Source organism: Drosophila arizonae, chromosome 5 (genome assembly GCF_054131065.1).
Source record: "Drosophila arizonae isolate 15081-1271.41 chromosome 5, UAZ_ARI_1.0, whole genome shotgun sequence".
Classification (NCBI taxonomy): Eukaryota; Metazoa; Arthropoda; class Insecta; order Diptera; family Drosophilidae; genus Drosophila; species Drosophila arizonae.
Window position 1 is genome coordinate 27,316,760 of NC_142925.1, and position 26,986 is coordinate 27,343,745.

Below are 26,986 nucleotides of genomic sequence, written 5' to 3' on the forward strand. Positions count from 1 at the left end.
CCAAATCTGCACACCGTAGAGCCAAATTGGGGCTACACAGTGGACATAAACCGCTCTCTTAGCTCTGAGTGACATGGTGCTACGTCTGTTGAGCAGCCACCGCAGTTGTTGCATGCGTTGCCCACATCTCCTAGCCACTGCCTTAAGATGAGGACCAAATGTTAGACGCTTGTCAAGGGTGATGCCAAGGTACTTTGCCTGCGAAGGTTGATCAAGTGTTTCGCCATCTAAACGTATAGGCGGGGTGTGGCTGATGAAGGTTTTTAGGGTGAAGCAAGTGTTGGTGGTCTTGCGTGGGTTGATTTTCATGTTCCATCTTTTGCACCATGCTACTAGTGTGTTTAGGTAGCTCTCCACTCCATTCGAAGCCTCAGTGGGACATTTTGAGCTGTAGAGCACCGCTATATCGTCTGCGTAAGTAGCGAGAAGGGCTTTGCCAGGATTCTCCATGTGGCGCACGCTAGGGGAGGGTAGGTCGGCCGTGTAAATGGAGTAAAGCAGCGGCCCTAATACGCTGCCCTGAGGAACTCCAGCTCTCATTTGGCAAGGAGTCGAGTATGTGTTCCGTACTCTGACAATAAATTGCCGTCCCTCCAGATACGATCGTAGAATCCCGAAGTAAGGTGCTGGGAAGAGGTTTTTGATTTTGCTGAGAAGCCCTGTATGCCAGACCCTATCAAATGCTTGCTGCATATCGACAAAAACTGCGTTGCAGTATTCCATGTCATCAAATGCATGAAGGATGTGCCTCGTCAACCGGTGAACCTGCTCCACAGTTCCGTGTCCTTCTCTAAAGCCAAACTGATGGTCCGGTAAGATATGACGTTCACTGATGATATTGCCAAGTCGATTGGCAATAAGTCTCTCCCATACTTTGGAAAGTGACGACAGCAGACTTATTGGCCACTGGAGCCTGGTTAGAAGTCGACGGCTGCGCCAACGCCCTCTGTTGTTGCTGCGGCGCTCGCTGCAACGAGGAACGACGCGCAAAAGCTTGCAGCTCGTCCTCCATCATGGCATCCATTTCTGCTCCGACTACCACGGCGTGAAGCCTGTAGTGGGCAATGGCTACTAATATAATCTGAGTTTACAACCCGCAGTAACTTAAACTCAACTTGACTACAGCGAGAGCCCGAAAGTATGCACTACTTTTAATAACTGCTACTTCACTCCAGCAGCTAGGTTGCTGTCTTTGCTAAGGCTTAGCAACTCACCAACGTTAGTGAGCAGCTGATTGCCCGATGCAATTTCCAGCACTACTAACAGCTGTTAGAGTGAATGCACCTGATTTTTATACCCTGAACCCATTGAAAATGGGAAATCAGGGTATAATGGTTTTGTTGAAATGTATGTAACAGGCAGAAGGAGGCGTGGCAGACCCCACAAAGTATATATATTCTTGATCAGGGCGACGAGCTGAGTCGATTTGGCCCTGTCCGTCTGTCTGTCTGTCCGTCTGTCCGTCTGTCCGTCTGTCCGTATGTTTGAACGCGTCGATTTCCGAAGATATAAAAATTTCAATTTCAATTTCAAATTTTTTGTAAAATGTTCGTAATTACAGCGCGGATATCGAGTTTATCATTAAAATTCGATAACTCATCCCGATCTTTTTTTATCGATAAAAAACCTTATCGAAAACCAGTTATAAAATTATATCTTCTACACCTTTATTGCTAGAGTCTCCAAATTTTTTATATATGCTTATATGCAATTTATACCCTTAAATTCACCCCCTCACCCTCACTTTTGTAAAAAGCGTATTTCAAATACTAGAGACTTGTGCTTTGGCAATTACCTGCATATTCATGTTATAATTATAATCTGAAAGTTTCATGAAGATCGTACGTCCACAAAAAAAGTTATTAAACAATTAAGTTCTCATAGTAAGCGCACACTGCAGCCCATGCGTGTTTATGCGTGGGTGCTTGTGTGTGTATGTGTTTGTGTATGTGTGTGTGTTTCTTGTGTAAGCTGAAAGACGCGAAAAATTATTGAAATAGCTAGCACTCCAAGGGTTCAGGGCATCTCGTAGTCGAGCAGTCTCGACTAGAGCTTTCTTACTTGTTCTTATTGCGCAAGTGTGACGCCTAAAGTAACAAAATTTACGCGCCCACAAAAGACAAGGAAAGGAAAGAAGCCCTGACGCCAAAACACTGACGCTATCGCCCCCCCTCTCTTGCACCACCGAATTATACCGCTTGGGAATTCCACGAACCGCCGCCCAGTAAGTCTCTGGTAGTTTTTTTGAGGTCGCTGGGTACGCCGCGCCCACAGCAAACACGTTGACTTCAGTTCTTTCCACTTTCACAGGGGAAAACACAGTTCAAGCTATTGTCTACGATGGATCACGATGACATCGACCGCACTCCGTGAAAACGCAACTCGAACTCTGTTTGTGTATGTGTGTAAGTGTGTGTGTGTGTGTGTGTGTATGTGTGTATGCGTGTGTCTTGTGTAAGCTGAAAGAAATTATTGAACTCTCTATTACTCCAAAGGTTCAGGGGATCTCGTAGTCGAGCAGTCTCGACTACTACTTTCTATAAAAAATAGAAAAAAAACGCAAGAAAACCAAATATTTATTCATTGTTATATTAAAAAAAATTTTTTTTTTATATGTTGTGAACGCGTTGTGTATGTATGTTTGAACGCGTCTCTGAAGATATAAGATCTACAGACTTGAATTTTTTTTTCTAATTGTTTTTGTTTTTATTTTAATAAACTTAATTTTTTTTTTCCTTCTGCCCATTACTCCCATTCCTCTCCCTCGTCGTCTAAGCCTTATGCTGCTCTGCCGGCTTTTATTGTACCCTAACCCGCGCGGGTCAAGGTGACCATTGCTGGCGTGAAGTTAGGGTATCTTAGGAAAAGAAAATGGACAAACGGCACATGCGCGCTGCAAATTCTCAAAAGGCAAACGCGATCGTTTGCACTTCTTTTTCTTTGGGTTCGTGAGTTTTATTTTTTATACCCTGAACCCATTGAAAATGGGAAATCAGGGTATAATGGTTTTGTTAAAAGTATGTAACAGGCAGAAGGAGGCGTGGCAGACCCCACAAAGTATATATATTCTTGATCAGGACGACGAGCTGAGTCGATATAGCCCTGTCCGTCTGTCTGTCCGTCCGTCCGTCCGTCCGTCCGTCCGTCCGTATGTATGAACGCGTCGATTTCAGAAGATATAAGAGCTAGAGACTTCAAATTTTTTTTTTAAAATGTCCGTAATTACAGCGCATATCAAGTTTATCATTAAAAATTGATAACTCATCCCGATCTTTTTTTATCGATAAAAAACCTTATCGAAAACCAGTTATAAAATTATATCTTCTACACCCTTATTGCTAGAGTCTCCAAATTTTTAATGTATGCTTATATGCAATTTATACAATTTCGATTTTTGTTAAAATTTACCCCCCACCCTTAAATTCACCCCCTCACCCTCACTTTTGTAAAAAGCGTATTTCAAATACTAGAGACTTGTGCTTTAGCAATTACATGCATATCCATGTTATAAACATAATCTAAAAGTTTCATGAAGATCGTACGTCCACAAAAAAAGTTATTAAACAATTAAGTTCTCATAGTAAGCGCTCACTGCCGCCCATGCGTGTATATGCTTGTGTGTGTATATGTATGTAATTGTTTGTGTATGTGTGTGTATGTGTGTGTATGTATGCCCGTGTGTGCGTGCGTGTGTGTGTGTGTGTGTGTGTGTGTGTGTGTGTGTGTGTGTGTGTGTGTGTGTGCGTGTTTCTTGTGTAAGCTGAAAGTCGCGAAAAATTATTGAAATAGCTATTACTCCAAGGGTTCAGGGGATCTCGTAGTCGAGTAGTCTCGACTAGAGCTTTCTTACTTGTTTAATATTAATATTATTGTTTTTTTATACCCTGAACCCATTGAAAATGGGAAATCAGGGTATAATGGTTTTGTTGAAATGTATGTAACAGGGAGAAGGAGGCGTGGCAGACCCCACAAAGTATATATATTCTTGATCAGGGTGACGAGCTGAGTTGATTTGGCCCTGTCCGTCTGTCTGTCCGTCTGTCCGTCTGTCCGTCTGTCCGTCCGTCCGTCTGTCCGTCTGTCCGTCTGTCCGTATGTATGAACGCGTCGATTTCAGAAGATATAAGAGCTAGAGACTTCAAATTTCTTTTAAAATGTCCGTAATTACAGCGCGCATATCAAGTTTATCAATAAAAATCGATAACTCATCCCGATCTTTTTTTATCGATAAAAAACCTTATCGAAAACCAGTTATAAAATTATATCTTCTACACCTTTATTGCTAGAGTCTCCAAATTTTTAATGTATGCTTATATGCAATTTATACAATTTCGGTTTTTGTTAAAATTTACCCCCCACCCTTAAATTCACCCCCTCACCCTCACTTTTGTAAAATGCGTATTTCAAATACTAGAGACTTGTGCTTTGGCAATTACATGCATATTCATGTTATAATCATAATCTGAAAGTTTCATGAAGATCGTACGTCCATAAAAAAAGTTATTAAACAATTAAGTTCTCATAGAAAGCGCGCATGCATAAAGGTGTAGAAGATATAATTTTATAACTGGGTTTCGATAAGGTTTTTTATCGATAAAAAAAGATCGGGATGAGTTATCGATTTTTAATGATAAACTTGATATGCGCGCTGTAATTACGGACATTTTAAAAAAAATTTGAAGTCTCTAGCTCTTATATCTTCTGAAATCGACGCGTTCATACATACGGACAGACGGACAGACGGACCGACGGACAGACGGACAGACGGACAGACGGACAGACAGACGGACAGGGCCAAATCAACTCAGCTCGTCGTCCTGATCAAGAATATATATACTTTGTGGGGTCTGCCACGCCTCCTTCTGCCTGTTACATACATTTCAACAAAACCATTATACCCTGATTTCCCATTGAAAATGGGTTCAGGGTATAAAAAAAAACTAAATATACTATGTTTTACTTCCAAATAGTTTTTGAGACGCACATGGTAAGGCAGCATGTGCAGGGGCTTGATATTTTCATTTTGGACAAACTTAAAATTGGATTCGGGGGAAGGAGCTTCAGGGATGCTAGCGTTGATCGCCTCTTCTGTTCTCAATTTGTCTTTGTAGGGCATCCTGTTGTTGTTGGACGCACCCTTCTGCCGGTTTTCCGACGAACGTTGGATACAATTCTTACACTGTGGCTTATACACATTAAGAGAACCACATCCGTAACAAAATACGCGACGCTCCGCTAGACAATTTTCCCACACATGTCCTGGTGTATCGCAGTTCCAACAGCGTATGTTTGACTGATGAGCAGCAGCGATTTCATGTTCTATGTCCTCAATCTGACCGTTTTCGTTATCGAGCTCAGCAACTGTATAAATTGGTCGCCTCTGAAAGGGCTGCTTGTTACGAGAACTATTTTCTCTTTGGCTACTAGTTATACCCTGAACCCATTTTCAATGGGAAATCAGAGTAGAATGGTTTTGTTAAAAGTATATAACAGGCAGAAGGAGGCGTGGCAGACCTCACAAAGTATATATATTCTTGATCAGGGCGATGAGCTTAGTCGATTTGGCCCTGTCCGTCTGTCTGTCCGTCCGTCCGTATGTATGAGCGCGTCAATCTCAGAAGATATAAGAGCTAGAGACTTGAAATTTTTTTCCTAGGTCCGTGTATATCACGCGCATATCAAGTTTTTCAAGTACTAGAGACTTTTGCTTTGGAATGTACATACATTTGAACATTATGATTATGAAATTAAATTATTCAACAAATAAATTCTTATAATGTTGCCCACACTACTGCGCAGTCCAAGCGTATAGTATACACTGCGCGTCATCAGGTTAGCGCCCCCCCCTCCCCCCCTTACACTCATTTTCATTTACGTTTTGCTCTTTGCCTATCGCACGAAACTTCTTAGTTTTTGTTTTGATTTCATTATCATCATATGAGATGTCTCTCATACCAAAAAAAAAAAGCGCGACTGAAAACCCGATATGTTTTATTTTCTATTCTTCTTTATTTTCGCAAAGAATGCGTGCACTTATTTTGCGTCATCAGATTAGCGCCCCCAAATGCAATTGTAATTATCTTGCTTATTTTGGCAATTACACTCACCAAATTTGTTGTGAAGCTCAAAGTATTCAATATATTTATCGTATGGGTAAGAAGCAGTTTTATCTTTGGTTGAAAATCAAAGATTGAGGCATACTTTGAATCTGGACTATGCTACCATAAAATTGCTGAAAAAACCTGAAAAAACAGAAAACTAATTGGCAATTTTCTTACAAATAAGGAAAACTATGGAAATAACTACGTAAGCGGCAATAATCAAGTGATTGCACAAGAAAATAGAAGAGCATTAGTTCGGCAAGCTTCGAAATCCCACGAATCGACCACCAAGATTAGGGATAAAATCAGTGTTAAGACGAGCTTATCAACGGTCCACAGAGCAATTAAGAATGTTAATTACTTTGGTGTAGGTAGCAATATCTTAACCTGTCTAAAAACCGGCATTAGGTTTTCCAGCATGGAGTCAGGGCCAAAAAATTGATCTCATGGAGTGGCCACCATACTCATTCGACCTTAATATAATTGGAAACGTCTGAGGATGTTTGGTGAGGAAAGTATATGAGTCTGGAGAGCATTATAGTACAAAGACAGAGTTAATCCAAGGTCAATACCACGCTTGGTCAACCATATCCTTGAATTATATTGAACAACTTTATAATTCCAATTCTAATCGAATTTCTGAATACTACTTAAAAATAATAATAGCTTAAAATACAGGTGGTATCGGTTATTAACTTAAATAAATTGATTTTAATTCAGGGGGCGCTAATCTGATGATCAAATTTATGTTACATTTTTTTTGTGCATTTTACAAAAAAAATTATTCCCTACTGCTACAGTAGCCATTGTTTTTTTATTTTAAAGATAAATAGACGTAGTATAATACAAACAAATTTAAAGATGAAGCTCTGATGGTTTAGCTTTTATTCAGCTTTGAGATTGAGTGTAAAGGGGGGCGCTAACCTGATGACGCGCAGTGTATATATATGCATAACACGCTTTACTCCAATTGCTTACTTTTCACTTCTTATATATAAGCTACATATACAGTGGAATCCGGTTATAGCGACATTCAAGGGACCGACGATTTTACGTCGCTATACCCGGAGGACGCTTTAACCAGAAGGAGCAAAAAATACATATTTGTAAAGGGGCTTAACATAATACATATACATATATATTATTTCAATATCATGGTATCAATACATTTGTGTGACTTCGACATTGCAGCTTGTGTCTCTCTCTCTCTGTCTTAGCAGCATTTGTGTCGCTGCTACGTACACACTAACACGTAACACGCGTCTTTGAATGCTTAAATTTGTTGTCATTATTTCTCATTTTTTTCCGCACGTTGTAATATCCGATTAATGACTCAAAAATACTAAAAAAATAGTCGTGATAAGCGAATTGTCGTTATAAGCGGAGACGTATTAAGCGGAAGCTCTTTCATATAAGTTTGTATCCAACCAAGACATCGACTTTTCGTCGACATAACCGGTTGGACGCTTTAAGCGGAGTCGTTATAACAGGATTCCACTGTATTACATATTACATATATATAACAGGCAGCGCTGCCAGCGACACCCTAGGTTGAGTTACACTTAAATATGTACCTGTCCCTCCGTCCCTCCGTCGTGGGACAAAATTTGACGATTCCCTACGCCGAACCCACCCTGCCAACAAGGTCCCGAGGGTCGATTTGGCGGACATGGCGTAGAAGTTGCGGGGGCTGACCGACCGCCGCGGCGGAGGAGAACGACGGGAAACGGCCGAACGCTGGCGACGGCGGCCCCCGAAGCCACGCGCCAGGACCGGAGGAAGAAGAGGCCACATTGCTGGCCGACATGGCCGACATCTTGGTCGGCTGGGAGCCAAACCTATTCGACATCCTAATGGGAGAGAGCCCCCTTCATTTGAGTCGGCAATTATTGAAATAGCTATTACTCCAAGGGTTCAGGGGATCTCGTAGTCGAGCAGTCTCGACTAGAGCTTTCTTACGTGTTAATTATTAACAACTAACAACATAGGCGATCCTCCCTGTGTGTTTTATCAATTATTTAGTTAATAATAATCGTACTTGATCCCCCCTTTCTTACTTTTTGTTGTACAGCTTTTTAATTGTTTTGTTGGCTTGGATATATGTATATGTATGTCCAAAGTTTTCACAATTATTCATTTGTACTTTTACATGATGCTCACTTTTCTAAGATTTCACAATACTTTTTAATTAATTGAAATAGTACATCGAAACCTAAAGAGAGCTGCATATATAGAGAAAAAAAAGAACACATTTGTTTCGCGAAACTTGCGATTATCGCAAGAGTATCGGTGTGCTGGAAAACTACAATTGCAAGGTTGACAACTTTGTTTGAATTAACTCTCACTCATTATCCAAAAGTTTTATGAAGAAAATGCACTACAAAGACACTTTGCCTTGCTAGGATCTAGCATCTGATCAACTTTTGTTTTCGTACCGTAATTTGATTTTGCTCTAAGCCTCCATTCTTTGAGCACATAAATTTTCGAAGTGTGAAATTATTTCTTTAGCCATAACGGTATTTTAGGATGTTCTATTTATAAAGAGAAGAATCTACAAACAATTTGTGCGTTTTGGCTCTTAAAGATCTTAAGCTCAGTAATCAGCTATTATTATTATAATTATAATATAGTGCAGGTGTATTTGAAAAGTGCAGGTGCATGTGGAAAAAGTTGTAGATTGACGATGAAGTATTGCACATATAGAATAGCGGACAGCATGACGGTTAAAATCTATTTGCAAAATCTTAGTATCTTAAAAGTACTGTATATAGAAACTTTAATTTTCTTTTATTTTCAGCTGGAATATCCGAAAAAGTAATATCTTACGTTGGAACCAATTTAATTTGCTTGCCCTCGTGCTTAGAACAACAAATAAGTTTTGTGGGGTAAGCGAAAATTTTTAGAAAATAAAATAAAACAAGTAAGAACGTTGCAGCCGGGCGTTACCGACTGCGGAATACTCATTGACATCGCATCAACAATTTAGTGGTACAGTTTCGCTCTAATACCGTAGAAAATACAGTTTTCTCCGATTTGCCACGCCCCTACTGGGCGTAGATACCTCATTTTTGGTCAGTTCTTAGAACGTGATAATGGTACCCTAACAGCAAAGTTTGAATGCTTACCCTAAAAAAATGTAAAAATTACAGGGTACTTTTCAATATGCCACGCCCCTAAAGAGGCGTAAAAATTATTTTTGGGTCATCGATAGAGGAGGTTGCTGGTAACTTAACTATCTTTTAGCTATTATACTTTAGGAGATATCAACTTTTGCGGTTTGCCACGCCCCCTGTGGGCGGACATATATCCGAAAAAATTTTTGGTCTTGGGTAATCAGCTCGAGTATATATACAAAATTTGAGGTCTTTGGCATCAATAGTGTCCAAAGATCAGAATTTAAAAAATCAATTTATCTTCAAGTCCGATTTGCCACGCCCCTAATTGGCGTAGACGTATAATTTTTAGACTTTATAGAATCATAACATTAGCTGACGCGCAAAATTACAGCGCTCTAGCTGTAAAAATCTTGGAGATACAGTTTTATCCGATTTGCCACGCCCCCAATGGGCGGAGATATATCCGCCATAGCTCGTGATCTTGGGTGGTCAACGCGGACCTACATACCAAATTTCAGCTTTCTAGCTCTTCAACAAACATAATTTCTGGTATATCGGAAAATGCATTTTCCGATTTGCCACGCCCCTAGTTGGCGGATCGGGAAAATTGTAACACTTTATAGATCGGAGATATACACGAGTATGTGTTCCAAATTTCAAGTCTCTAGCTTCAATAGCACCGAAATAGATTGCGTTCATACGGACAGACGGACGGACAGCAAGACGGACATTGCACAAAACCAATATACTAATTCACTTTCGTGAATGAGTATAAAAACAAGTAAGAACGTTGCACTCGGGAGTTTCCAACTGCAGAATACTCATTCACATCCCGTCAGCAATTTAGTAGCTAAGTTTAACTTTAACACTGTAGAAAATGCATTTTTTCTCGATTTGCCATTTCAAGCTTTAAGACTGTAGAAGATATTAGTTTTACTCTATTTTCCACGCCCCCAATGGGCGTAGAAATACCCGCCATAGCTTGTTGATCGACTTTATAATTCGACGGAACAGACGAGTATATGTTTCATATATCAAGACCACAAGAGGGACATTGCACATTTCATTTTCGTAAATTAGTATAAAAATAACACTATTTTTAACAAATACGTCTAAACAAGAGAACATTTTTTCATGTAGCTCAACTGAAGACCTAAATTCCGGAAAGGACTTTACCGTTGAAATTCAAATCGCCAGTCCACCTTCAGCAAGATTTTACCGTATAGTTACACAAACAAAATTAGACCTTATTGGTAAGAAGGTGTATTTATTTATTAATATTCATACACACATTTTCCTTAAACTTTAAATGAAACAAGTAAGAACGTTGCAATCGGGCGATACCGATAGCAGAAGACTCATTCACAGCCCAAACGCTGTCAACCAGAAAATATAGTGCAATTTTCAAGTCTAGTGCGCAGCAAAAAACACGGCATGATGCCATTAAAATTGGAAAATCATCGATAGCTATTGCATTCAAACTACATACATGTATAATTTATACAATTTTGATTTTTATTATATATTTATATCCATACATTGGATACCGGCTTCAAGCTAACAGCAGATCAGCGCGATTTTCCTATGCTTGTTGTGCACTCATCGTCTATTCTTTGGGTACAGACAGAAGCGCGCCTTTTCTCACATTCTTAGAATTTCGATTGATTTCTGGACTTTCTAGCCGTTACTGTAGTTTTGTCTGATGACGCTCTCTTATTAAGCTATTCTATTTTAGCAACTGATTGCTCGAGCAAAGCAATGGTGCGGGTGCTAAGGGCGACGCAAGCAATGTTAGAATAACGGAGGTTCGTACCACAGTAAAGTGTTATTTTTTTTATTTTTTCATACATATTTCGTTTTTTATAAAATAGATATTTTATTGGGAAGGTGCGAGCTTGACTGAATGGCACTTAATACTTTTCATTTTCTTAGTCGAATAATTTTATAAGTTTAAATTTGTTTCTTCTTAAATAGCCCTCAAATACATATACGCAAATACATACATATGTATATAATATTATATGTGAAAGCCTAACTGTGTAACTGGTTGAAATTGAGGAGTCTACGGCCACTAGGGGCGTGGCAATCGGCATTTACAGTGCCCGAATTGCGACATTTATATGCGTCAGCCATCTATTTATGTATATGTACACATAAGTAGGCTTAATAGGCATTGATAGCACAGAAGGAAACATTTTTATAAAATTAATAAAATATAAAAAAGCTAAAATAACAAAAATTTGCAATTTACAAAAAAGTGTTTTCAGCGGGATTTGAACTCGCACCCAACCTAAACAGCATGTTTGTCAAAATACATAGCTAAAATAAAGATCGTCGGCGCTTCAGCCTACAGCACCACCGCGTCGTTTTGATCAAGAGTAGTTAAAACGAAATCACAATATTGTTATGACGCCGCATAGCAAAGAAAAGCCAGTGTAGCGGCTGGAAATTCAGAAACAATGCAAAGACAAATCAATCGCAACGGGATCCTTAGAATATGCTAGAGCACGCATTTATGTGTACATACATACACACATACAAATGAGCGCGTGTATAAGGCTGGAATGCTTGATGCTATGCGTGCAGGTTTACATATATAATTATATATACATATGTATGTAATTGCGTATATGTATTTGAGGGCTTTTTAAGAAGAAACAAATTTAAACTTATAAAATTATTCGACTAAGAAAATGAAAAGTATTAAGTGCCATTCAGTCAAGCTCGCACCTTCCCAATAAAATATCTATTTTATAAAAAACGAAATATGTATGAAAAAATAAGAAAATAACACAGTAAAGGTTCGAACCTCCCCTACTCTAACATTACTTGCGCCGCCCTTAGCACCCGCGCCATTGCTTTGCTCGAGGAATCGGTTGCTAAAATAGAATAGCTTAATAAGAGAGCGTCATCAGACAAAACTACAGTAACGGCTAGAAAGTCCAGAAATCAATCGAAATTCTAAGAATGTGAGAAAAGGCGCGCTTCTGTCTGTACGCATAGAATAGACGATGAGTGTGTGCACAAGCATAGGAAAATCGCGCTGATCTGCTGTTAGCTTGAAGCCGGTATCCAATGTATGGATATAAATATATAATAAAAATCAAAATTGTATAAATTATATATGTATGTAATTTGAATGCAATAGCTATCGATGATTTTCCAATTTTAATGGCATCATTCCGTGTTTTTTGCTGCGCACTAGACTTGAAAATTGCACTATATTTTCTGGTTGACAGCGTTTGGGCTGTGAATGAGTCTTCTGCTATCGGTATCGCCCGATTGCAACGTTCTTACTAGTTTAAGCCTAATTTTAACCTGGAGACTTCATATTTACTGTGTATATACAGTTGATGGATACGAAGAATTAAAAATAAAGTATCTGAAGTACTGGAGACTTGTGGTTTTGAATGCGAACATTTTTTGATCGATCATTAGCTTATCAAACTTTCACAAAACCAATATTTTCTTAAAAACGATGATCGATGATCACCAACTTCTTACTCGTTTAATATTAATATAATTCTTTTTATATATTTAAAGTATCAATTGGAGGTGTTATCGGACTTTTTATTGGAGCATCTTTACTAAACATTATAGAGCTAATATCAATTTTTAGCTATAAGATATATAATTGTATAAAGTAATCTAAATATATGTAGCGGCTTGTATTTTCAATTATAAAATAAATAGCAACTTTTACTCTTACCCTCGTCTGATAAATTGTTAACATTATCCCGGTATCCTCACTATTGGCGTGAAAAAGTTTGTTATGTATTACATTAACATAAATTACAATGCATTTGCAGTGGGGCTAATTCACATATATTCATTTGTTTAACTTAAATTTATACCTATATTCTTATATTTGGGACAACTCTAATTGCTTGCCTCTCGTGCATTTTAAAACCTCCTCTCTCCTTTCATGCATTATTCTGCATGCTCAGTTGAGTGAAATTTGTCACTTGCATTTTTCGTTCCGCGACTAAATATTTTGCGTAATTTGGGTTTAACTCTGGCAGTGAATGTGATCATCATAAAGTTGTTGTTGATCGAATCATGTCTCTGGACAGCCTTAAATCATGGAATCATGCGGTAAGTCCGAATCGAGCTAGGCTCGAACTGCGACTGCGACTGCGACACACTCCAATCGAACAGACCAGGTCATTCTAGAAACAGCCATCGTCGAGGTCATGGATGCATCTGGAAACTATAGGATCGGCCGTGCTCTATTGGATTCTTGCTCACAGGTGAACTTTATCTCAGAACAGTTCGCACAATCACTACGCTTGCCAAAGGTCAAACGGCATATGCGAATCTGTAGCGTAGGCAAGTCAGACGCATACATCAAGTTTGGCACTTCAGCCACAATCAAGTCACACTTGGAGGATTTCAAGATGCCCATTGATTTCTGCGTGACGTCACACTTTGCATATTAGCCGGATTCGGACATCGACATTTGATCTTGGAACATACCCAAGAACACACCTTTAGTTGATGAGAAGTTTCACAAAACTCAGCATATCAATTTACTTATTGTAACTGAAACATTTTTTTCAATTCTTACAATGGGACAAATCAAATTGGGTTCTAACCTAAGCGTAGCCCTTCAGAAAACGTTACTCGGATGGATTGTGTGTGGACGCTACTCTCTCTCACAGGAGTCAATCAAAAACAATTTCAATATGCTAGAGCATATTGAAGATTTAAGCCAACCAATCAACAAGTTCAACGGCAGCAACTGCAGTGCGAGCAAATGTTTACTCGATCTGTACGCCAACAAGCAGATGGTAGATTTATTGATCTTCATACGAGTCAGCCAAGATTCGAGTCACTGGAACGGCGCTTAAATCGCAATCCTCTCTTAAAGGAGGCATATAAAGAATTTATGCGCGAATATGAGGATCTAAATCACATGAGTTTGTTACACTCACTGCGTTTTACGCCTTGCTGGTTTTGATTTGTGTATTGAAAAATGGTTGTTGATTTTGCTGGCTTTGCTGATGTATTGGAAAATTTTTCTCCGCAGAGGGATTTTAATATCTATTTATATATCTCATATATCTTTGTTTCGTCTGGTGTACCTCAGGGTAGCCATTTGGGTTAATTGCTTTTGTCCCTTTTTATACCCTGAACCCATTTTCAATGGGAAACAGGGTAAATGGTTTTGTTGAAATGTATGTAACAGGCAGAAGGAGGCGTGGCAGACCGCACAAAGTATATATATTCTTGATCAGGGCGACGAGCTGAGTCTATTTGTCTCTGTCCGTCTGTCTGTCTGTCCGTATGTATGAACGCGTCGATTTCAGTAGATATAAGAGCTAGAGACTTCAAATTTTTTTAAAATGTCCGTAATTACAGCGCGCATATCAAGTTTATCATTAAAAATCGATAACTCATCCCGATATTTTTTATCGATAAAATACCTTATCGAAAACCAGTTATAATATTATATCCTCTACACCTTTATTGCTAGAGTCTCCAAATCTTTAATGTATGATTATATGCAATTTATACAATTTCTCGGTTGTTGTTAAAATTTACTTTTGTAAAAAGCGTATTTCAAATACTAGAGACTGTGTGTGTGCGTGTTTCTTGTGTTAGCTGAAGGACGCGAAAAATTATTGAAATATCAATTGCTCCAAGGGTTCAGGGGATCTCGTAGTCGAGCAGTCTCGACTAGAGCTTTCTTGCTTGTTATACCCTGAACCCATATTCAATATGAAATCAGGATATAATGGTTTTGTTGAAATGTATGTAACAGGCAGAAGGAGGCGTGGCAGACCCCACAAAGTATATATATTCTTGATTAGGGCGACGAGCTGAGCCTATTTGTCCCTGTCAGTCTGTCTGTCTGTCCATCTGCCCGTCCCTCCGTCTGTCCGTATGTTTGAACGCGTCGATTTCCGAAGATATAAGAGCTAGAGACTTCAAATTTTTTTTAAATGTCCGTAATTAGAGCGCGCATATCAAGTTTATCATTAAAATTCGATAACTCATCCCGATCTTTTTTTTATCGATAAAAAACCTTATCGAAAACCAGTTATAAAATTATATCTTCTACACCTTTATTGCTAGAGTTGTAAAGTTAGAATTTTCCAGCCGGGGTCAGAGCTTCAGTCTGCCCAGGGCCACAACTTACAAGACATTTGTAAATTACTACGGGACTACGAGTTAGAGAAATGGGAGAGGATGGGGGAGTTATTACGTATTAAATGGCCACGCAGCCCGAACTCGCCGACCACGCCCCCACACGTTTGCACGTGGGATGGCTGCAGCGATCGAGTGGCGCAGCTAAACGCACTCCAGATTGCTGGGGTCGGGGCTACAAAGGCGTATTGCGGGATGTTAGTGGGGCTATTCTACTACAAATGGTGGACCGCAGATCGAGGAACGCCCAGCGTTGACGCCGGCGTTCACTCCAGACCACGCGGTTTTGTGTGCCAGAGTTTTGGCCGTCTGGCGCACAGGATTGCCCTCGTGCTAACCACCGGTTAGTAATGTTAAGATTATTAGTGGGTTATTATTACCAAATCAACTACGAATGAGAACACAATCATTTCTAAATACGTTAACATTTTTATTCCATATTACCTCGTGTTTCCTACCCCTCGCCTATCCGTTTATTATTTTCTTTACATCGACCGTTCGCGTTGAGCGCTCAAAACTAATTAAAATCTGCGCGCAGCTTTCAAGCCTTTCCTTGCGCTCTGCAGATTTCACCACGCGACCAGCAATGCAATTCACCACCGCGAGCTTTCGAGCTGCATGGTTGCATTGCTGATCGCGTGCCCGCCCACTCATTTGAATTTTGCTTACTATCTAAAGCTAACGACTATGATACCTTTATCTACTTACTTATCTAACAAAACAATCGATAATTCAAATATAAACTTAACGACTATAATCCAATTCATTTCTTTTTCCATTCACTATCTTACATACTACGAAATATAACCTACTAACCAACTTACTTGCTACAAAATATGGCCTACTACTAACCTACTCACTACAAATATATCTTACTACTAACTTACTCACTACAAATATATCTTAATGCTAACTTACTCACTACAAATTTCAGTAACCTCGACCGCTATAATGCCAAAAATGTAAGGTGGGCAAAAAGGCCACCTTACACCCCCCCCTTACTTCGACGGAGCGACTGTTACGCCCCCCGATGAATTGATGGTCACTGTGTATGACCGTTCCCCCGCCGCAACTCGGAAACGGGTTCTCCTGTGCGGCCATCTACGTGTTTCCACCTCCCGCCTCAGGAGTTGGATTACCTCCTCGCTCAGCTCGACGCCAGCAGGGCGTATCCTCCAGTTGACGGGGATCAGCGGCAACATCCTCAACGCTTCCACGTCCTCTGCGTCCAGCGCGTCCTCAAGGCTCACCTCCCATCCGTCCAACAGCTCCGCCATGTCTGCCAATAGACGCCTCTCCTCCTCCGTCGACTCGTCTCGACGTTGGTCGCGTTCTCGGCCGCTCCCAACCTGGCTGCGCTCTCTGCGCTGCCGACGCGCGGATGGGCCCTCGGCGCCGTCCGTTAGATTTCTTCGACTGGCCGGGGCGCGGGTGTCCGGTTCGCGCGCGGGCACTGGTCGTCCTCTTCGTCGTCGCCGACGACGCTTGCGCCTGGACGCCTGGCCTTGATCTGTCGGGCGCTCTGCGCTGGACTGCGACGAGCATGACAGGCGCCGGTTTTCGACCGTGCCCGGCGTATATCGCAACGTGACCCTGGCGGCTGGTTCCGGCGGCTGGTCCCTCTCAACGTCGTCGTCAGTTCGGCGTTGGGGAATAGGATCTGTGGCGGTGTCCTCCTCGGGATTCGCATCTTCCACTCGGACGCTCAGCTGCTCTGCTTCCGCTCCGTCCCGCGCCGCGGTCTCCGGGATGGGGTCCTCGACGGAGGGACAATGCTCCCTGCCGCCTTCCCACCCCCGTGACGGGGATCCATCATCTAGCCCTCGAGGAATGGGGCTTGCAACGCCGCCTTCCTCGGGACTCGCCTCCTCGGCCTCGAACTCTTCGCCGAAACTTATGGACACCTCACTGTGCCCTTCCTCCACTTCGTCCCGCGCCGCGGTCTCCGGGGTGGGGTCCTCGACGGAGGGACAATGCTCCCTGCCGCCTTCCCACCCCCGTGACGGGGATCTGCTGTCCATTTCTGGTGGAAACTCCTCATCTTCGCTCGCCGTCCACGGCGTCGGCGTCGCCCACCTTGACGGGGCTCCATCCTCTGTACATCTCCGCGCGTCGGACTTCGGGCTGCCCGGTGGGCGGGGCGGAGATGGCGGCTCCTCCACGAGTGGTGGCGTGGTGCCCCCCCTAGGCACCTGGATATACACCGTCGTGTATCTGGCCTGCACCAGTTGGATAAGGCCGTCCATCCTGGTCGCCACGTTCACCGTCGAGCGGAGGACCGTATGTACACGCCGGGGCGGCGCCCGCTCCTCTTGGCGACGGTAATACTCTCTACCGAGCCTCGGGTCCCTCGGCCGACTCCGCGCCTCCTCCCTGGAGAACGGCTCCGTGCTATCGCTGCTCGCGTCTTCGACTCGGGCTGAGCCTTCGTCGTCACTGCTAATCTCGATGACGTCTTCCATGCTGTTACTTCCCTGTAAGTTCAGATTCTTTAGTCTTCTGTTTTTATTCGTGTTAATGACCGAAATGGCCCTCTAACTACTGCATTAGTGTTAGCGTTAATAAGGGGCTCTACGGGGAAGTTAGTGATTGATGAGATGTGTAGATCTGTCAATGCCTTTGGTTGTCTTCGCCGGGTACAGCGGGGTTTGCTCCTCATTCCCCGTTTCCCCGGTCTCGCTTTCCGGGACCGTGTCGCTTTCTTCGTCTTCTTGATGGAATGGCTTCAACTGCGCAATGTTGGCCACCCTCCTCTTACGCTCGCCCTCCTTCGTCAGGCGTACCACGTTGGGGGACAGGAACTTAACGACCTTGTAAGGGCCGTCGAATTTGGGCGCTAGTTTCGCCGCGAATCCGTCCGCCGCGTTCGACAATTGATGTTGTCGCAACAGCACCGCCGAACCCAACGCTGGTCTCCAGTCACGCCGTCTCAAGTTATAGTGCCTGCCTTGATCCTTTGATGCTCGCTGTAAGTTACTGCGCACTATGTCGAAAATCTCCTTCATTTTGACTCCTCTGGCCTCGGCTCGGGTCTCTCTGGTCGCCGAACCGGGAGTGACTTCGTCGTATAAAGCGGCGGGTAGGCGTGGCTCCCGCCCTAACATCAGGAATGCTGGAGTGAAGCCCGTGGAGTCGGCCACGCTCGAGTTGACTGCTAGCGTTATCTCCGGCAACAGCTCGTCCCATGAGCTCTGGTGGCCTTCGATGTACTGAGCTATCATAGTCTTCACCGTGCGATTTGTTCTCTCCGTCGGGTTCTCCTGCGGTGTATAAGGCGCTGTGTGCTGGAGTGTCACCCCCAAGGATTCCATAAACGCCTTGAAACTTCTGCTTGTGAATTGTACGCCGTTGTCGCAAACGAACGTCCTGGGCACTCCAAATCGGCTGATTATGCGTTCCCGGAACGCCAGTTGCAGCTGAGCGGTAGTCGCTTTCCTCAACGGCACCAGCTCCACCCATTTGGCAAAAGCGTCGTGGAACACCAACAACATTGTGTTCCCACGTTTGGAACGAGGTAAAGGTCCCACGAAGTCTGCGCACAAGACCGCCATTGGCTCCGCCACCTGTCTGGTGAGCATATGCCCGGCTGGCTTTTGTTGCACGCATTTAAATCTTTGGCACGTCTCGCAACACTTCACGTATTTGGCGGCATCTCTGAACATGCCCGGCCAATAGTACCTTTGCGCAAGTCGTGCCGCCGTCTTCCTCACTCCTTGATGTCCGGCCGTGGGAGCGTCGTGGCACTCCCTCATCACTCTGCCCCTCAAACTGCTCGGGACGCAGAGCTTCCATGGGATGAAATCTTCCTCGTCTATCCGATGGCCTATATTCCGATACAACTGCCCATTTTCTTCCACATAGTCCTGGAACTTCTCAGGCTCCTTTGCAATCCTTTCACGCATCCTTGCTATCCACCAGCAAGGAGGATTTTCTTCCACGGCCTGCTCGCAACTGTCCATGGGCTGCCGGGACAATGCGTCGGCCACTACGTTTAAGCTCCCTCGGCGATAACGTATGTCGAACTGATATTGCTGCAACTCTAGCGCCCAACGAGCGATCCGGCCCGTGGGACTTTCTATGGAGTTGAGCCATTTCAGCGCTAGATGATCCGTGACGACGTCGAATCTGTAACCCTCCAGGTAGCATCGCATCTTTCGGATCGCCCATACGATTGCGAGGCACTCCTTCTCCGTTGCCGAGTAGTTTAGCTCCGCCTTCAGTAACTTCCGGCTGGCGTATGCTATCACTCGCTCCTGCCCCTCGACTTCTTGCGTCAGCACTGCGCCGAGGCCGTAGTCGCTGGCGTCGGTCTGCAGCACAAATTTGGCCGAGAAGTCGGGACAGGCCAGAACAGGCGCGGTCGTTAAACTCTCCTTGAGTTTCTGCAACGCCTCTTCCTGCTCCTCACTCCAGATCCACTTCTGGCCCTTCTTTAACAGCTTCGTCATCGGTTGTACCAGTGACGCGAAGTTTGGTACAAAGCGTCGATACCATGATGCCATTCCTAGGCATTGCCGCAGCTCCTTGAGATTCGAAGGCGATGGGAGGCTCTGGATCGCCTCGACCTTCGCGGGATCAGTGCAAATCCCCTCTCCGCTTATCACATGGCCAAGGTACGCCAACTTCTCCCGAAAGAAACTACATTTCTTTCTGTTGAGTCTGAGATTGGCCTTTCGCAACCGCCGGAAAACTTCCTTCAGGTTGGCCACGTGTTGCTCCTTCGTCTCTCCGATGACCACTATGTCGTCTAGATACGCAAACGCGTGAGGCTCCATGTCGGGCCCGATGACCGTATCCAATGCCCTCTGGAATGTCGCCCCCGCCGAATGCAAACCGAATGGCATCACTCGCCATTGGAACAATCCTCTGCCTGGTACGGTAAACGCCGTGTACTCCCTGCTATCCGCCGCCATTGGGATCTGCCAGTAACCGCTCTTTAGATCCAGCGTAGATATAAATCGTGCGTGTCGTAGTTTCTCCAAAATGTGAAGAATCCGCGGAACAGGATACGCGTCCGGGACTGAGTTGGCGTTGAGCTGTCGATAATCTACGCACATGCGCCAATCCCCAGTCTTTTTCTTGACTAAGACTATGGGTGCGCTGTGTGGGCTCTTCGACGGTTCAATCGCTCCAGCTTGAAGCAGCTCGTCCACCTGTTCATTGATCACCTTTTGCATAGCCGGATTTTTAGGGTAGTACCTTTGCTTCAAAGGCTTGTCGTCCTTCATCCGGATGCTATGCTCAGCGATGTGCGTCACGCCCTCGAGGTCCTCGAACAATGCCAACTCTGCCTCGAGGAACTCCTGCAGTTCTTTCTCTAAATCATCCGGCCACTCCTTACTATTGGGCGCGGATCGTTCATATCCTCCGTACTCGCTCTCCGTTGCTTCTCTCGTCTCTAACTCATCCGGCCACTCCTTACTATTGGGCGCGGATCGTTTATATCCTCCGTATTCGCTCTCTGCTGCTTCTCCTGTCGGTGGGCCGCCCTCGGGCTCACCTTCCTTCTCTAATTCGACTGATTTGAACTCCGGCGACCACTCCTCGGGTCCGCTCCTCAAGTCCTCGCTCTGTTTTACAACTCTCGCGGGAGGCTCAGCTCCCCTTTTGTCTTCAATTAGCTCGTTTCTTTCCTTTCTGTCTCTCCTTGTCGCTGGGAGACTCCCTCTAAGTCTCTCCTTCGGCGTTCCCTTTTCCATTCCTTCCCTCTTGCCTCTGTTCTCGTCGGGCAGTGTGCCTTGGCTCGACGCTTGCTGGACGCCGATCGTTGACACTGCGATTGCCGACTTTGGGCCCTCTTTTGTCGTTGCGGCCTCGTGCGACGCCTCCGAGCCCAACTCCTTCACTCCTTCGACGAACTGGCGTTGCTCTCCAAGACGCCTGTTGCCTTGCTCCACTCGCTGTCCATTTGGTGGCGATGCGCCATCTCCCACGTCGTCTATCATCCTCATCTCGAGCTCCGCGTTGCCGCAACGCACCGTAGTACCAATGGCGCACAGGAAGTCCATGCCGAGGATGACATGGTCTAGCATGGTCGGCATTATTAGCAAGTTTGCTTCCGCCGTTTTGCCTGCCAGGCTCACATCCGTCCTCACCATCTCCGTGACGTTTAGTGCTGATCCATCGGCCAATCTGATCCGCGACTCAACTTGGCAACGCTCGCCTCCTATCGTCCGTCGGCGCACGCAGTCCTCACTAACAAAACTGCGTGTAGCTCCAGTGTCGATCGTGGCAGTCATCCTTTGACCCCCGACCGTTACCGACGCGACGATCTTCCACTCCTTTACTCGGAGCGGGTTCCTCTCCTCATCTTCCGTTTTTAATTGGCGCCGCTCCGCTCTCTTGGAGGGCGCCCTTGGCCGTTTCCCGAGCTGTCTCGTTCGCAGCACTCCCTCGCAGTCCGGCCTTGCTGCCCGCAACGCCAGCAGAACAACACTGGCGCGTTACGACATTCTCGCGCGAAGTGTCCAGGTTGTGCGCATCGATAACAAACTCGACTTGGCCTGGGTCCAGCATCCTGTGACATCATCCGGCTAGTTGCCTCCGCCGACTGCGTCGCCACCGGCGTCTCCGTCCGCCCTTCAACTTGTCCTCCAGATCGGGGAACAGATGTCTTTGCGCGGAACGGATTATTCTGCCGCGCCTCCACTGGCTTGGGCCAGCCGGTCTCCACCGTAGCCTTCCTTCCTTGTTCTCTCTGTTGACTCCTCACGTTCTCGAACTCCGCGGCCATCTGGGTCAGCTGCGTTAGAGACGAGAAATCGTGCCTCCGTACGTACAGTCTGTATTCCGGGGATGCGTTCTCGTAAGCCCTGTTCAACTCTTGGGCCGGGCTGTATCTAGCCTGTCGCATCAGGAGGCGTAGCTCAATCAAGTAGTCCTTGAAAGGTTCGCCCTCCCGTTGCCGGCGCGCCCGGATTTGGTCCTCCAAACGCTCGAGGTATTGGGGAGGTAAGAAGAAGTCCAAGAACTCCTTCTTAAATTCCAACCAGGGCACATCTCTTAGCCCACTGGTCAGGAACCACTTGGCCGCCTTGTCTACCAACACCTCGCTTAGTGCCCTCGGCATCCTGTCCAACTCGATCCCATAAGTTATGGCTCGCTCTTCCAGGATCTCGATGAAACCGAGGGGATCCGATCGACCGTCATACTTCATTCCCCACTTCCTGACTTGCTCGGCGATATTCCACGGCGGGTGCCTCTCTGGTGGCGGTGAGAACACTGGAGTCCGACGCTCAACACTCATCTCGCCTCCATTGCCAGATCCCTTCGACTTTTCGTCCCTCCGGCTCCCAGCCATGCTGCTCGCCGTCGGTACGCTAAGCCTCAGCGGCGCCGTCGAAGCGGAACCGCTCTCCTGGATCTTTCGTAGGTCGGGCTCTGACTTTTGGTATGCGCGGCTGCCCATGCTCGACATCGCGCCTCCCGAAGAGAAACGTGCTTCCCATTCAGTCAGTCGCCCTTTGACTTCCGCCGAATAGCCACCGCCCTGGATGTAGGATGACAATCTCTTTCTTAAATCTTCCACGCGGCCCTCGTCGTCAAGGCCGAGATCTCGTGCAACCGCTATCAGTTCCTCTTTGCAGCGCTGGTAAACCCAGCCGACGCTTAATCCCGAAATGTGGGGTGTTGCTCCTTCCATTATTTACTAAAATTTTCTTTTCTTTCTTTATTCTTCCCCCTTTTTTTTTCTCTCTCTCCTTTTTTTTTCTTTTCTTTCCTCCTTTTTTTTCTCTTCCTCCTTTTTTTTTTTTTTTTTTTTTTTTTTTTTTAACCTTTCTTTATTATTATATATTTATTTATATTTTTTTTTTCTCTTTTTTTTCAAATTTCCTTATGTTATACAATTCTGTTTGTCTTAATCTATTTTATGTTACATTTATTCTAGTTTTGGTTTACTTTTCTTTATTCGTCTTAATCTATTTTACTCTCTCTTATCTTCTTCTTCTTAATGTACTTCCTTTTATTTCTTTTCTTTATTTTTCTCAATTTACTGTATTTCTCTTTCTTTGCCTTTCTCGGTTCGCTTTTATCTTTATTTTGCTTTCTTTATTATTCTTAATCTCTCTTGCTTTATTTCGCTTTTCTTTATTTATTTTTTTTTTTTTTGTTTCGTTTTCTTTATTTCTCTTAATCTATTTCATTTTATTTTCCTTTTCTTTATTGCTCTTAATCTATTTTATTTTATTCTTCTTTATTTCTCTTAATCTATTTTATTTTATTTCTCTTTATTTCTCTTAATATACTTCGTTTTATTTCGTTTTCTTTACTTTTGTTTTAATTATATTCATTTATCCCCCTTTTTTTTCTTATCTTTCGCTTTCCGTTTTCCCGATTTCTTTTATTTCCTATCCGCTTATTTCGTTCTACCTTTTCTCATCTACTTCACCTTGTTCCTCTTTACGCCTAGTTCAACTGACTTCGTTTCATTTCACTTCATGACCTACTTTGACCCCACTGGGTTTCGTCTCTCTTCATTTCACTTCTCACCGACCCGATTGTCATGCACTCTAACCTTATCCTCTGCACTCTAACCTAACCTTTATCTTTTTGTTGTATAATCATGAATTATTTATTTATTTACCTGTTATTAATTATTACCAATTTATATTTATTTATTCATTTGTTCATTTTTATAATTTTCATTATTAAAGCTTTTATTATTTATAAATTTATTTATTTATAAATTTTATTTATTTATAATTTTTATTTATTTATAATTTTATTTATTTACAGATTTTTATTTATTTAATTTTATTTATTTATAATTTTTATTTATTTATAAATTTTTATTTATTTATAATTTTATTTTATTTATAATTTTTATTTCTTTCTAATTTTCTTTCTTTATAATTTTATTTCTTTATACTTTTTATTTATTTATAAATTTTATTATTTATAATTTTTCTTTATTTCTCCATTTTTTCTTTCTTTTCTTTCTTTCTATTTTCTGTAAATTTATTTATTTCTAAATTTTTATTTATTTATAAATTTTATTATTTATAAATTTTCTTTATTATAAATTTTATTCATTTATACATTTCTATTTATTTGATTATTTATTATTTTATTCATTTAATATTTATTTATTTATTTATTATTATTGATTTAAGTCTCGCTTATTATTTGTTCACAATTCACTTTATTTTATATCGGCTTCGGCCCACTGTCCACTCTCATTTTCAACTATTAGCCTCGTGTCATATGCGCTTAATCACACATGCATTCTCTTTCACGCGCAAGCTCATCTATGTCAAAATTCACTCAGTGTCATATGCGCACAATCACACGCCTACGCTTAACCGATTGCTCTCTCACTCTCTTGATCTATTCACGCATACATATTTATACATTTGCACTGGCCTTCTCGCTTGCACCTATGCATATATACACATGCATGCTTACCCTTTCGCCTATGCACAAAATTCTTCACTCTCTCGCCAAGTACCCTTCACTATTCATACACGCATATAAAATTGTCATAGAGAGAGTGAATAGCAAAACGTTTAATAAAGCGCACATGTATATGTATATATATATGTGCATGTAAAAATTAGTGGTGAATATCTTGTAATGCGCGCATAGACAAATGCGCACATATATATATGTACATATATATATACACATACATACATACACATATCTATGCACGCTTATATGTGCGTGCGCTAATACCCTTCACAATTTAACTTCCCTTTCACTTACTCTCGTTTTACACTCTTACCACCTCTCTTCGGCCGCCTCTCTTCTCTCTCGCTGGATTTCGGCAATGTTCGCGACGCTGCCCCCGCGCGTGCATATGCTTATGCATATGCGTATTCGATTTACGCTTCTGCGTAATATTTGCGCGCGCACTGTACTTTTTCTTCTTTTCACTTGACACTTCTCGAAATTTTTGCCCCGACCCCGTGGCCGTCGTAAGGCATATTCGCTTTAAATTTTCACGCTTTTCGCGAATGTTCTTAGTTTCCCTCCTTTTATTCACTTTCACATGCCCACTACTCTGTCCACATTAACCGCCACCAACAATTTTACCATAACCTCTATTTGGGTATGCCGGCGGGATTTTACGCCGCCCGTATACCACACTCTCTCTAGCCCCGCAGGTCCCTGCTCGGGCGCCACTTGTAAAGTTAGAATTTTCCAGCCGGGGTCAGAGCTTCAGTCTGCCCAGGGCCACAACTTACAAGACATTTGTAAATTACTACGGGACTACGAGTTAGAGAAATGGGAGAGGATGGGGGAGTTATTACGTATTAAATGGCCACGCAGCCCGAACTCGCCGACCACGCCCCCACACGTTTGCACGTGGGATGGCTGCAGCGATCGAGTGGCGCGGCTAAACGCACTCCAGATTGCTGGGGTCGGGGCTACAAAGGCATATTGCGGGGTGTTAGTGGGGCTATTCTACTACAAATGGTGGACCGCAGATCGAGGAACGCCCAGCGTTGACGCCGGCGTTCACTCCAGACCACGCGGTTTTGTGTGCCAGAGTTTTGGCCGTCTGGCGCACAGGATTGCCCTCGTGCTAACCACCGGTTAGTAATGTTAAGATTATTAGTGGGTTATTATTACCAAATCAACTACGAATGAGAACACAATCATTTCTAAATACGTTAACATTTTTATTCCATATTACCTCGCGTTTCCTACCCCTCGCCTATCCGTTTATTATTTTCTTTGACATCGACCGTTCGCGTTGAGCGCTCAAAACTAATTAAAATCTGCGCGCAGCTTTCAAGCCTTTCCTTGCGCTCTGCAGATTTCACCACGCGACCAGCAATGCAATTCACCACCGCGAGCTTTCGAGCTGCATGGTTGCATTGCTGATCGCGTGCCCGCCCACTCATTTGAATTTTGCTTACTATCTAAAGCTAACGACTATGATACCTTTATCTACTTACTTATCTAACAAAACAATCGATAATTCAAATATAAACTTAACGACTATAATCCAATTCATTTCTTTTTCCATTCACTATCTTACATACTACGAAATATAACCTACTAACCAACTTACTTGCTACAAAATATGGCCTACTACTAACCTACTCACTACAAATATATCTTACTACTAACTTACTCACTACAAATATATCTTAATGCTAACTTACTCACTACAAATTTCAGTAACCTCGACCGCTATAATGCCAAAAATGTAAGGTGGGCAAAAAGGCCACCTTACAGAGTCTCCAAATTTTTAATGTATGCTTACATGCAATTTATACAATTTCGGTTTTTGTTAAAATTTACCCCCCACCCTTAAATTCACCCCCTCACCCTCACTTTTGTAAAAAGCGTATTTCAAATACTAGAAACTTGTGCTTTAGCAATTACATGCATATCTATGTTATAATCATAATCTGAAAGTTTCATGAAGATCGTACGTCCAGAAAAAAAGTTATTAAGCAATTAAGTTCTCATAGTAAGCGCTCACTGCCGCCCATGCGTGTTTATGCTTGTGTGTGTATATGTATGTAAATGTTTGTGTATGTGTGTGTATGTGTTTGTGTATGTGTGTGTGTATGTGTATGCGTTTGTGTGTGTATGCGTGTTTGTGTGTGTATGTGTGTCTATATGCGTGTGTGTGTATGTATGTCTGTGTGTGCGTACGTGCGT

At 43.1% G+C, this 26,986-nt stretch overlaps 2 protein-coding genes across 3 annotated transcripts in view; one reads left to right on the forward strand and one right to left on the reverse strand.

Moving 5' to 3' along the window:
* Positions 1 to 13,131, forward strand: part of ppk29 (pickpocket 29) — a 344,359-nt gene extending 331,228 nt beyond the window's left edge. For both annotated transcript variants that reach the window (XM_089469773.1, XM_089469772.1), the window contains 3 exons: positions 8,899 to 8,986; positions 10,358 to 10,470; positions 12,761 to 13,131. In XM_089469773.1, coding sequence (XP_089325899.1) covers positions 8,899 to 8,986; positions 10,358 to 10,470; positions 12,761 to 12,864 — 305 coding nt within the window. In that variant the 3' untranslated portion in view covers positions 12,865 to 13,131. The remainder of the gene's footprint in view (positions 1 to 8,898; positions 8,987 to 10,357; positions 10,471 to 12,760) is intronic.
* Positions 13,132 to 15,270: 2,139 nt separating this feature from the next.
* LOC149268906 (uncharacterized) lies at positions 15,271 to 26,571 on the reverse strand. The gene is made up of 2 exons (XM_089469771.1): positions 26,007 to 26,571; positions 15,271 to 17,841 (listed from the first exon to the last, which is right to left on the reverse strand). Exon 2 carries the CDS (start codon positions 17,827 to 17,829, stop codon positions 16,366 to 16,368), a length of 1,464 nt encoding a protein of 487 aa, XP_089325897.1. The 5' UTR covers positions 17,830 to 17,841; positions 26,007 to 26,571; the 3' UTR covers positions 15,271 to 16,365.
* Between the last annotated feature and the right edge of the window lie 415 nt (positions 26,572 to 26,986).